Here is a 13,850-nt window from a genome sequence, read left to right as displayed (position 1 = left end):
CCAACACTACTGCATGATGTCATCAAACATCATCTTTTGTCAGTGCTTTGATTGAATGCTGGTTGTGTTTTGGCTCTGTTTTTTTGTGTATCTTTTGTTGAGTTTTATGTATTTTAAAGGCCCATCTAGGGACAGACATTGCAAATTAGCTGAGGTAATAAATGCTACAGTGTGCAGCATCTTGCTCCATATTAATCTCGATACAAATATACATGAAATAAACAATCCATAGATGTAAAACTTAAGTATCAGGGTTTACCTTGATGACTTGGCATATTTGTAGTGGCTGATGCATTACTGTAATGGTTTGTTTTGTTTGTGTGTGTATGACTGTATGTATGTGTGTTTGTGTTTGGTCACTCAGTTAGCTAAAGGGCTGGGGTGACGGTTTGTATATGTAGTTGTATAAAAGGTGCTGTGTTAATAAAGTTCATTGTAAATAACATGTGAATGACAGACGTCAGCTGTCCAATCACATTAGAAGAAAAAACCATTAGAACAATACTAATCCACTGCTAATGAAAGTGGGAGTGTCTGCGGCACAGAGAGCTGTGCCCAGTGGAAAACGTGAGATAAACCAAATAGAGAGAAGCCTCGGATCACCTGTTTGGTGAAACTTTAAGGAATTCCATTCACCTCCATTAAGCCAAGAAGTATACATATTCAAACAGAAGTAGACTAGTACGATGTTGAACCAGTTTTTAAGGGATATTGACAGACTACCAGGTGCATTGTGCATTCTCTAGTTACTGAATGTTAACATGGTTAAGAAGACTTTAACATGTTGCTATTTGAGCTGAGCGTCATTAAGTTTTCCTTTTGTTACCACTAGGTGGAGTGCAACAGCAAAATGGACCCAACAACAACCTCATTCCTAAAGGTAACCAACCGTCATGTCAATCTCTTCTTTTGAAATATTTATCAATCTTTCCATACTTTATTATTATTATTTTTTTAATTCACATCCCTTGACTTCCTCTGTCCTTCCTTCACAGATGGCGGATGCCGGTGGTCTCCCTCAGCTGACTCAGGTAACAAAAAACTAGCAGTTTCCTTCCGAGATTTGAAACACAGATGATAAAACAGGCATGACTTTGACATACCTGTTAAAATCAACTATCAAAATAAAGGCCTTCAAGACAAAAAAAAAACAATGCAATACAATAATTTGTTGTGCACAAACATGAGCCAAAATGTCACCTATCAACACAAATATTGAATATTTAGCAGAAGTAAGAAATACTTATAAGGCCTTTTTCAAAATTCAGCAAAACCAACCAAACACACCACTGTTTAAATTTGACTGATCAAGCTGAACTTCTTGGTGTTACACTCATTCAAATGATTATTAGTTATTATTATTACTATTCCTTGGCTGCTACATGGGTCATAATTATAAACATGTGATATGTGCAGAATGGAATACCTGTACGTCAACCTGAATGTAAAAACTGAAAAATGTTTTCTTTGTATTTACAGCCAGCGAAACTGACCGAGGCTTTCAAGTACTTCATCCAGGGAATGGGCTACAGTAAGTTGTACAGGTTGCATACAAAGTGATACAAGATGTCATAAATACAGAGGGCATGACTGTACCCAACGTTTTGATTTGTTTTAAAGTATGTTGGTCCGTCTGTTGTGTGCAGGTCTTGCTCAAAATTTTCATTTTGTCTGTCACTAATTTCAACAAATCCAATGAAAAAGTCAACAATTAATTAATTCAACTAACACGTATTTTCTGTGTAGCCAAATCCCAGTCCAGTTTAATCTTCTAGTGGTCCATTGGTTTCCCAAAACTATGGGAAAAATAGTTCCCCTGTGACCTTTACTTTCACAAATCCATCTCCCCAGTGCTCCAAATATTCGCTTTGAAATGTAGATAGCCTCAAACTACTTCATTATAATTCATCCTTTCTCTCTAGATGTGTGATAGCGTCTCTAATAAATCTAATCCTTTACTCTGTTTCTTTCCCTCCACAGTGGCTTCATCTTGCATGACCCGCCTGTCCCGCTCACGCACCACCTCCCTCTCCTCCTCTTACTCCATGGATGGGTCCCGCTGTCGCTCTCGCACCCTGTCCCAGGGCTCGCAGGGCGGTCAGATGCCGCCTAGCCCCTCCCAAACGATGGAGGTGTCCTGCTGAAGCAAAAAATATTTAAGAAATAGTAAAGAGAGAGAGAGCGAGAAAGAGAAGAGGTGGAGGGCTGAAGGAAGGGAAAGATGAAGAAATGATAGTAACGCAGGAACAAGATGAATGGGTTACTTATTTGTCACTAAACAACTATCATCATTCCCCACACTAGCAGGAAAGGAAAACAGATGAGGAGAGGGAGGGAAACAAGACGAGTAGAAAGATTTCTGAGGAATATCTTCAGACTTTGCACAACATACGAATCCTCTCCTTTTCCTCACATCCCTTTTTCCAGCTGTAAACTATGGATTGGGCTGTTCTTAAAAAGAATCAACAAAGTATAGTCTAAAAGAGATTAATATAAAAAAAGGGGGGGATGTGGGGAAATATTAGAAACCAGTCCTCTCTTCCTCCCTCTATTGGAGCAGCCAATAGAGCCCTTTAATTTAGATGAAGGAGGCCTATAGAGACCGCACACCTGACATTAACTGATAGTAATAATCCTGAAAATGACAATGTTCTTGATGCTGATAATGTTCACAATGATGATATTAAAGCTAATGATGATGATGATAATGTAACAGAAAAAAAACTGTAACACTTTTCTCTTTACTAAGCAATTTAAAAATGACATAGATGAAAAAAAAAACACTATAGCAGATATAACAATGTGTGTCTACTACTTTTTAAGCTAGTTTTTACTGTGTAATTTCTTTTTTTTCTTTTAATCGGATTTTTAATTTTTCTTAACTGTAACCTGCCTCAGCAAGGGGGCCAAAGCTACCGGTTGGTTGACCTTTTTGTGTGGTAACAGCCAATGAGAGCCATTATAGTGACTACTTCCTCCTTGATGTTGCCAGGTTGTTTATGTCTTCCATTCGCCCCGTCTATAAGTGACTGTTTTGTTTTTTCCCGTTTGGTATGAGGAGTCGGGATGGAAGCCTTTTTTTTTTTTTTTCTAATTCTTCTTCTTTTGGACAGTTTGGGTAGTGCATGTCCGGTATGAGCCCATGTGAATATTGACTGGATAATATGTTTCTTTTATATTTTGGATTTGGGTGTGTATGCATGCACATGTGCTGCGTTGTTAGCTTGGTGTGTTTAGCTAACATGGAGGACTGAAGAAAAAGCACTATGTGAGACTGAGAGATTATGTGTGCTTTTAGCTAGCTAGCTAGTACCCTATGGTAAGCCATAATCAAACTCTCCCAGTGTGTCCCAGTTTAGGGGCCCCTTCCCTTGATAGACCTAGCTTACTAAGGATCCAGTGTTCGTCGCCTGTGTAGACCGCTTAGGCCGTTCCGGATTGCGGAGGATTCCCCACTGGCTGTCCCTGCCTTTACCCTTTCATTTAAAACGTGTATTACTCGACCGCTTCAGATTCCGCCATCTCATTTGAATTGGCGTTCAATGAATCTCAGGATATGATGGGCCATGAAGGATGCGCAAGATGGATCCTTCATTAGTCGTAAGAAGGATGATTTTGTTGTCCCACATTTGAAGGAGTCTCCGTAAATTGGGACATGGCCTACAAATAGTGCTTCCAATACTGGTGGCAGTCTCGCACAGCGTGACCTAATATCCCTGTTCATGACCTACTCAACATGAAGCATTACATCCCTAAAGTAGCATGCTAGCTTAGATATTTCATTTGGGTGTTACGTGTGGCCAGAAGGGTTCAGTGTGCATCATCTGGGTTGTACGCTCTTAGACTTGCCCGCGCATGGATTACCTCCTAAAAACAAACCCCAGCTAGCATGCTTGAGTTTGAGGTTAAATGAACGCCCCACTCCACCTCTCTGTTAACGAGCAGCTTTATTTTAAGCAAAGGGGTCAGGAGATTTGTGTTCGTATGTGATCGTTGCAATGTGTGCGTATGTCTGAGGAAGGATATGTGAGGTGAATGGAAGCGCTTGTATCCTGTAAGCACAAGTAATGCAGCAGAGAGGGCCAGGGTCCTTTAGAAAACTTTAGTTTTGATTAGCGCTGAGACCAAGAACGCCCCCTGTGACTTATTGATGACAATGTACCAGCCCCTTCACTGCCAAATCACTCAAGAAAGTAAGAAAGTAAAACTAGGGCTGCACCTCTTGTAACACCCTCAAATATTCAGCCTGATATGAGAATGAAAACAGCCAATTGGAATTGGCCGCCAATAAGTATTCTTACTGCCAAAAAATAAGAGGCTGAGTTTTCCTGGGGGGTAGGGTTTCTGTCCAAATCCTGCCATTAGCTGTGATGCTAGCCAAACATGTACCTGGCTAGCATCTTTTATAACATCTCACTGAATTTAATTTTGTTCTGTGATATTTCAAATGCAGATAAAACACAAAGCGTACCACTGCCCTACATCAAGTAGCCATTTGGATGACCATACTCTTAAAAGTGGCCCTAGTTGGACCCGAAACGATACCCTTGGAGTGCATGTGCATTTGTAAACAAGCTCCTTTTTTTCTGATGCACTGTTGCATCTGATTTTTTATTTTTTTTTCTCAAATAAGCAGTTTCATTTTTAGTGTTGCCTCATTTGCTTTCTAATGCTCCTCTCCTAAACCTGTTTGATGAAGCATGGAGGATGGAGAGCCTCACATTGGAGATCTCAATAAAATGGTACTTGGGAGGTATTGATGATGACAACAGTAATCTGTTTTTGAGTCGCTTCCCCTCTGGCAGTTCACAACCAGCCTTCAAAAGGTCAACAACTGTTGTGTTTAGTAAGACAAACACAAATCTTAAAGTTAAGATGATTTAAGTGTATATGTAAAACCAGGATGCTGCCATGTTTAAGGCTCATTTTCCAGAGGGCTGAAGAGTAGAATGTAAATGTTTGGCTCTGCCCAGACTTCAATTTAAACTCAAACAACAGGGCACGGGAGCATCTACCAAATAAGGGATAATGGACGGAGTCTAGGAAAATAAAATTGCCAAATATGGAAGAGGAGCAGAACTTTTTTGTTCAGAGTTGAGCAAGGCTGTGCGATTGTAAATGCTTATCCACTTTGTCTTTTGTTTGTCTCTTTTTCTTTTTTTCTTCCATCATATTTGTCTTTCCCCTCTTGGTTTTTTTAAATTTTAATTTTTGGGGTTTTTAACCCACGTGAAGTGTTAGTTTTACCGTCCAAATGTGCTCACAAGTTAGTTAACCGTGTGATAGTTCTTGTGTAACTTTTTTAGCATTAGAGCTGATAAGGGAGAAATAATATGAATAACAATTAAGAAAAAAAAAAAAGATAAAAGGTAAAGAGAATACAATCAGATTTACTTGTGTGGCTAATTTCTCTGTGTAATTAAAATGGACATCCTAAAAAAAAAATCAACCTTTAAATATTAATAAAAGGTTATGAGAAACATCCTGTCTCCTGTCTTGAAAGTTCAAGAGATTCTGATGTAAAGGAAAAAGCTTGTTTGTTTAATACAGTTTGCCTTTATTTGCTTTATACATTCACACACACACACACACACACACACACACACACACACACACACACCAGGTTTCCAACTGACTTATCGTATACATACAGTGGTGGTGAAGTGGTGCCTGAAGAAGTGAGTATACTCTGAATTATTTACCCAAAACGTTTCTTTTAAGTGGCCCATCACCCAAAGGATAAATGCCCTCTGTTAATAACAGTGGCTTTAGCACTGCTCTTGAATATTTAGTTAGTGTGAACTAGCCAATTAGAGACAGAGTAGGGAGGGTCATCCCTTCACCATCCTAGGGGAAAAAAAGTCAGCATAAATCAATGGTGTGAAATCAGTGGTGTGAATAAATCAATGGTGTGAATTAGAGGAGATTTAGAAGTGGGTATACTCTATAGTGACTGAAAAATAAGTGGGTAAACTCTGTGTACCTGCTTATACCCTACACTACACCACTGTATACATATAACATATATATTCATTTGTATATGTTTTATTATTATATTTACATTATGTATTCATATATACTTCTGTTTTAATCTGTGCTCTGAGAGTTTTGAAAGGCGCCTTTAAATAAAATGTATTATTATTATTATTATAAATCCCTTTTAACCACACAGTGGCAGTATTGACATATTAACTTACCTCTCAGCATTATACTGGTCTCAATTTGATGCTTTCTTCATGCTCAAATGGTGGGAATTTGGTCTTACAATTAGATTTTTTTTCCCCTAAATATTTCAACAGAAATATGTATAGAATATGTATATGTGTAGAAATATATACTTCAAGTGGCAATAGTCAATGAAGATGGTTAAGATGGTAGCTTGATTTTAATTACACAAAGTGATTTTGAAATTTCATAAAAAAATCCACTTTTTTTAAATCAATAATTACAATGAAAATACACGTATTAGTGTTTTAGGTGCTTTTCCAAACATTAAAATGTCACATACAATATGAAAGAATAGTCATGATCACGACAATGCTTTCTCTCTGTCATTTGAAGGAATATAAATTACGGAGAAAAAAAAATGAATATAAATGATGAATTAACTAAAGAATCTCAAAACCAAAATGTAGAACAAAGAGGTAACAGAGAATATGGACCAAAAATAAAAGTTAACGTTGCTCAATGCAGAGATATAAGAGTACAATAAAAAAAAAGATGTTTGCTAAATATATTTGATTAGAAATTGGTTATTTGAATCAACACCATCATTTATTATACATACCATGTTATATTTACCATAAAACACAACAGGAATCTGTGCTGATAAACATGTAAATTAAATACATTAATGCCAGGGTTTATTCTTCCTCTGAGTTTCAGTTCCTTTAGGATCACATGGTTTATGAAAACAGATACATTTCCAGAAGTCTGATGAGGAAAGAAAGAGGTTAACTTAAAAACCCACAGAAAGCTGGAGCTGGGCCTTGTTTTTAAGTTCATTATAAAGTTTGTGGTTGACAACACACTTCCACAAATCCATTGTTTGCTGGGTTGGTTGGCTTGATTTTTTTTGCTGAAAATCTAAATGTCCTGCCATCTATCAGGAGTTTGAAAATATTTGCCTTTTTAACTTTGAGAAAAACCCACCCAGAGAGAACAGTGCGTCTAAAGTATAGATATGAGTCAGGCCCAGAGATTCAAGACGCCTGAGTTCATGGAAAATGTCAAAGGAAGGATGACTGAGGAGCTGTTGAATCTTCAGAAGGTCTCTGGAGCGGATTTGAGTCAGTGATCCGGTTACGGTTATTAACCAGGGCAGAGAATGGACAAGTGGAACCAGGAAGTAGAGTAGACTCTCCTCCACTTTAAAAACCTGACCTAAGTCACTGGCTCTGTCTACCTTCTTGATGGCCTCGTAGATGTGTGCTTTGAAAAGCATCAACACTTTTTTCCTGGCTAGCATGTGACTGTCGGATCTTGTTTCTAAATCACCGCTGAGGTCCATGATTGGTTGCCTTGAGTATCTACACGTGACCTCACTTTGCTCACAGTAAAGCTCTACAGACTTCAGCGCATTCTTCAAATCTTCCAGAGCTTGGTTGATGCATTTTGGATCCTGATGACCGTTCTGATGAGCTAAAGATGCGAAAGCTCGGTTGTAATATGCAACTGCCGCCCAACATCGATCCGCCTCGATGGCCTTTGTGTACAACTGGATACACTCCGGAAGACGTCCCTTTTCACGCAGCTCATTTCCAGCCGCAGTGTAGTGGTGCAGGTTTGACAAAGGTGATTCTCCCTGGTTGAGCTTTTGCCTGGCTTTTTCCAGGTCTTGCTTTAATTTGTTCTTTAGGCCTGTAATGGACTCTTTCGACTTGAAGTTTGTGAGTAGCCACATTCCCCAGAATTCATTCAGTGCAGACACATATGAGTCTTCTGGTTTGTTGTTCTGGCTTTTGTACACTTCTTCAAGTATCCCCAGATACTGGTTGAAGAGCTCTTCCTTCTTCCTTATCTGTGGGATGTCGTTCTCCAAGAAGCTAGCTAGTTCTTCAGCTACTGAGTCATCTCTCGTCTTTTTAACTGTCTTCATTACTGAATTGGAGTTTTCAGACAAAATATCAGACAGCATTGAAGACATACTTTGACCACCACCAATACCGCTTTGAGTGAATCTTAAAAGCCTTGATGAATTACCCTCAAGCATTGTAGTGGCATCTCTTATATTCCTCAGTAAAGACTCAAGTTTATTTGTCAGAAAGAGCAACTGGAGTGGTTCTGACAGATGGTTGGAGCAGACGATGAGTTGAGCAGATCCAGGAGCTCCTTGTCGAGCTGTGCGGCCAAATGCCTGGGCCTCAACACGGGCATTTTTTGGCAGGAAGGTCTGCACGACAAACAGTCCTCCAGCTGTATTTACCGGTTCAGAGACCTTAAGATCTGTTCCCCGACCTGCAAGATTAGTTGCTATGATGACTTCTCCTGCTTCGAGCTTATGAGCAAAAATGGCAGTGTTGTCCATGTTGTTGCTTATATAAAGCTCTTTGTTTGGGACTTTGTCTCCTAGGGCATGGTGGAGAACCTTTGCACGACTGATGGTCTCACAGATGACCAAGACCGCTCTCTGACCCCTGAATGGTGTAAGACTGGTTTGTGTAGTGACAACATCACAGATTTTCTCAATCCATTCGTTATCATTTTCTGCAATCACTCCGTCAACCTCAAACAGCTTTCTGCGCTTGAATGATGGTATCTGACAGGTCTGGATTCCTTTGTAGATTTCCTGCAAGGTTTCAGTTTCTGTTTGTTGGCCAAGAGTCCCGGAGATTCCAAAGATCTGATCTCCGTACTTTTGAAGCATGCCGACGTTGGACATGTAGTTTGTGATGGCTGTCATGTCGCTCAGCTTGGACCCGTGTTTCATCTCAAGAAACTGCTGAAGCCCATCCGTCCATTTCATGTTGTTTTCAACGACACCTGTGCAGCTGTAGTCGACAGGCACTACCCCACGTCTCTCGATAACATACTCATGATCTGCTGACATGGTTTGGGCAAAGAATGCATTTTTAATCCAAACCTCGAGCTTAGATTCGACCAAATCTAAGAGGAAGCCTGGAACATAGCAAATACCTTTATCTTGGCTCAGATCACATGGTGTATAACGTACAGCATGCTTTATTTCTTCTGCAACTTTCCGTAAAATGCAACTCCTTACAGATGTTTCTCCACCATTCTTACTGTACCGGTTAACAGTGGTCCAAATGAATGCCAAGAGTGGACTGAGGTGTTGCAAAGCAGGCATCTCACTACCTAGATAGACCACATGAAGACCTTTATCTAGCATCAAAGAATCTACTTCATCCACGATTGCGCATTCAAATTTCCGTTGCCCAAATATGTCCTTCCTTTGAAAGTTGTGCCTAAGCCAGTCTCCGGCAAAGTCCTCCACTGTACCATAAACAACCTGACACTCAAAGCACTTTTGTAATGCATCATCTGGTTTGTTGCAGTTGCAGCCGGCACTGACTTCCAATTCCTCATAAAAAACTTTCCAGTCATTTAAATCTCTTTCTGCAAGAACTGAAGAGCTGGACATGATGTCTACCTTTTCCCCTCTCAGGGCTCGAAAAGCAGCAAACATCGCCACGATACACGACTTTCCCTCTCCAGTGCCGACCTGAATTAACCTCCCTGTTTCTGAAAGAGCCATTATACACCAGCTCACCATCTGTGTCAGTCTGGGTTTGAATTTTGTCTTTTCTGCTGCCTGACAGAGCTTCAGCAGATCTTTTTTCAAGCCAGTCTGCTGCAACGCATACTTGCCTAAGGTAAGATTGTGATAAACTGATGATACGATGCCTTCCACGTCACATAAAACCTTTTCGTCAATTTGGTTCAACTTTTGCTGGCGGATTTCCTGAAGAATTTCTTTCAGTGTTTTTTCTTCGTCCTTTGTGAGACATTTTTTGAGTTCTTCTTCTGTTACATTCTCGTCTCGAACCAGTTCAATTAGCGTCTTTTCCTCTCGCCAAGTGGGAGTGATGTAGTTACTCTCGATGCAGTGCAACATTTCCATCATCCATGAGTGGAGATGAGAGCGGTCATTCGTTGTCGACTGGAATCGCTTCAAGAGGGCATTGAACAACTCAGAAGCATGTGTTGGTGTCCATCCGATGTTTTTAACCAGCCCTCTAAGCTTGTTAAGCAGATGCTTCTCATCATTATTTTGGGTCAACAAACCAGTGAGTAGAGTTCTTAACATGCCACCCAAATCTTCAGTATCTGTGTCAGATTCATCCATTTTGTTGACAAGTTGTCAAATCTGGTAAATATTTAAAAAAAAAATTAAGACTTTAGATTGTTTCTTTCAACACAGACACAAATTCTATACAAACAGAGAGCTGCAATCCAGTCCAAATCTGATTATAATGTCTACTGGCTGCTCCAGTAAAATCTAAAAAGAATTTGTATTGTTGTCTGCAAAACACATTTGTATAGACTAAAATAGAAAAGAAATGCTTTAAAGGGGACATATTGTGAAAAATATACTTCTTAGTTTTTTGTTTTTGAACATATATTTAGGTAACCTGAGTGTCTACCGACCCACAAAATTTGAAATAAACCCATCCAGTCCTTTGTTTGTGGTCTGCATAAGTCTTACAACATAGAGAAAAATGCTCCATTTCAAATGTGCTCTGCCTGTGACATCACAGTGGGATTCAGTGGGATTCCCTGGTATCTCCATCCATGGACTCCACCCCCAGACGAGAGGAAAATTTTGCGCAGGTCTGCCATTTTTAATCTCGCTACAGAGGAGTGATGTCTACTGGGAAAACCCAGGGGGGGGGATCATTGCATTTAAAGAGACACACACACCAACAAAACGGTGCGTTCTGAGAGAGCTGGTTTATACAGGGTCACAAACCTCCTCTGGTGCTTGATTCATGTTATATTTTGACCAAAGCACAGCACAGATGTTTCATTTAGACCACAGGGGACTGTTTGAAAAGGTTGAGAAGGGGGATAATATGTCTTCTTTAATGTCAAACTTTACATATAAAGGCGGAAATTTGTCTTTGATTTAAGTGTGCCATTTAAAACACAAGATAATACATTCAAACAAGGTCGCAAATTAAAAATTACATTTAATTAGAATAGAAAAGAATAAAAAACAGACCCAGTAGAGCTACATGGCAAAGCAAGGCAGCAGATTTTCAAAGTACATACTGAAGGGGTGTGAATTAATTAATACATAAATAATAATAACATAAAGAGCTTTGAGGCATAATGAAGTAGTGGGCTGACTTTAAACTTGCCTTACTGATTGAAATATTCAATAAAAACTGGGAAAACAATATTTAAAAAAAGTTTTCCTTTCCACGGGGGACTCTGTATCTTTGACCCAAAGGTAAGGGAAACACATGTTCAAAAGTTTTCATTCATACTTTATATCTAGCTGTTTTTGTTCGTATAAATCCAGCAAATTTCACCAAAGTGCGACACAGTCTCGATACAAATATACATGAAATAAACAATCCATAGATGTTATGGAAGTTTGAAACTCACCTGTTAACAAGATGAAAAAGATGCGGAGTGCTGACTGTTTCAAAGAAACCTGAGACGATATGCTTCACGAAAACGGGATTCTTTCTTTTATGTGCCTTTGGTTTTGTTTCTGTTTCGACAGCTTGCCCACATACTTGCTCACATACTTGCCCACATACTTGCCCGAGGGAAATTCCTGCTGTGTTTTAGATTTATACATGTGACTTCTCGTATACGGAGTTAGTTATTGTAATAATAAATAGAATTATTATAACACTAGCTTGGATTGATATGCATCTTTAAATCAGAACTCACAAAGACAACACTTTGTACAATTGATGGTTGCAGATGGCAATTTTAATAAAACATCATTCCTCGTTCAATTTACCTCTTCAAATGAACCCTTTTTTAAACACAGCTGTGGCAGAAAGTTGATTAAAAAATGTGTTTTATAGAAATACGCTCCATTGGGTATAACAATGAATACACCTCGATGAATGGACCTAGCCAAAAAGAAGATAAAATACTGAACCACCTTGGCTTGTATTATTCTGTATCAGCAACACAGCTTTGCATGCAAGAGCAAATCACCCAAACTGGAATGGTTAAGCTAACCTTACCTTTTCAGAAATGTAATTAAACCAGTAGTAATAATAATAATATTGATAATAATAATAATAATAATTTTTCTTATTAATCCTGCAAGGAGAAATTTGGTTTTACACTCTGTTTAATGAACATGCTACACACACATCTGTGGTGGAATTTCTGTAGTTATTTAGATTATAATGTACAGACGTTTTTAAAAGTCTTGCCCTTGTCTCTGAATCACAAGGATTTTCTCTCAGTCCTGTCTCGGTCTGGGACTGGGCGGACTCCAGCTTTAGATAAAGTCCAGTCAAGACCACCATTGAAAGGCCATTTTTCCACGTCCTTACTGTGATTAGAAGGAAAACAACGAATACCTTCAATTAATTTGTAGTTTAATTTTATCTCCTGGTTACGGCTGCAACCTTTCCCGGTGTTACGGCCTGAGTGACACCCCCTACACAAGATTATGATTTTACATTAATATTTATGGTCTTGGTCTTGACTTGGTCTGGACCCTTAAATGTCTTGGTCTTGTCTCGGTCTCGGAGCACCCTGGTCTCGGGTTTGTCTTGGTCTCAGTTAATGTGGTCTTGACTACAACACTACTTTAAACAAATTACTAGTAGACATATTTTTAAAAAATCACTTAATTACCACAACACTGATTACACACAGTAATTAGGATAATTAGATTGAGCAGATGGCAACTTGTGTTTGTAGATACAGTGTTTCTCCTAGAAGATAGTCCAAAGGTAGAGTGGGGAATCTGAATAAGTCTAGTTCAATAAATGTTTATGAATGAGTCATAAGGGCGTAAGTTACAAGCTTTCTCTTTTACTTTCTGCTTTCTTAAAGAAGTCATACCATGCGTTACATCTTTTGTTTTGTACCAGGGAGGGGTTTTTTTCCTCCTATCCTGACAATCACATGACTTCCTGGTAAAAGCATGGCGTTTCTCAGTGACTGTCCTTTGACTCCTAGACGTGTCATATTATTGGATTTCTTCAATTCAAATGAAAAATAGATTTAAGGCAAACCTTCCTTTTCGTAGGCTATTGCCCAATATATGACATAAATTACAGGACCAAACTCTTTGTTGTAATGCACTTCCTCATTTGAACAGTCCCTTATTCATGTATTTGATTTTAGAAATCAGCCTTCCACCCTGGAGGTGTATTAAAATGTATTTTAACATGACTACCAAAATTCACCAAAAATCCCCATTCACAGGCTGTAAAGACATTATGACATCTACTGGACAAATGTTGCAACTGCACCTCTAAATGTTACTGGATGGCCGTGAGAAAATGTGAAGACTGTCTTCATGGTACTGTTACTTTAAATATGTAAATTATGTCATGTGCATTAGAAATAGGCCTAAACCTGTTGAAATAAACTATAAAGCCAAGTTTTTCTGCATTCACTTTCACTTTCAAGGAGCAAAAAAAAAATCACTGCTGCTTCTCTCACCGACGGTCCATCTGTGCTCGACATGAGTGTGTTTTGTGCATATTTAAAATAATCTGCAAGTAATCCACATCTGCCAAAAGACCACACCTCTGCTTTCACAAAGATGTTCCAGAAACTAAAACATTTTGACTTTATTGTTCCAGAAATATTTACTCCAAACTTTTGTCTACATCAATAATTGCCAAGTGCTTCTGAACAATAATTACATTTTTATCTTATGAATCAACCCTGAAGAGCCA

General features: G+C 38.9%; 1 protein-coding gene across 1 annotated transcript in view; it reads left to right on the top strand.

The window, feature by feature from the left end:
• The window catches only part of ndrg2 (NDRG family member 2), a 59,865-nt gene extending 54,383 nt beyond the window's left edge, over positions 1-5,482 (top strand). Inside the window, exons 13-16 of the mRNA XM_065950143.1 lie at positions 833-880; positions 996-1,031; positions 1,480-1,531; positions 1,981-5,482. Coding sequence (XP_065806215.1) covers positions 833-880; positions 996-1,031; positions 1,480-1,531; positions 1,981-2,144 — 300 coding nt within the window. The 3' untranslated portion in view covers positions 2,145-5,482. The remainder of the gene's footprint in view (positions 1-832; positions 881-995; positions 1,032-1,479; positions 1,532-1,980) is intronic.
• The last annotated feature ends 8,368 nt before the right edge of the window (positions 5,483-13,850 follow it).

This window comes from Labrus bergylta, chromosome 22 (assembly GCF_963930695.1).
Source record: "Labrus bergylta chromosome 22, fLabBer1.1, whole genome shotgun sequence".
Taxonomy (NCBI): domain Eukaryota; kingdom Metazoa; phylum Chordata; class Actinopteri; order Labriformes; family Labridae; genus Labrus; species Labrus bergylta.
Note: the sequence above shows the minus strand (reverse complement) of the source record. Positions and strands in the feature narration are given on the sequence as shown.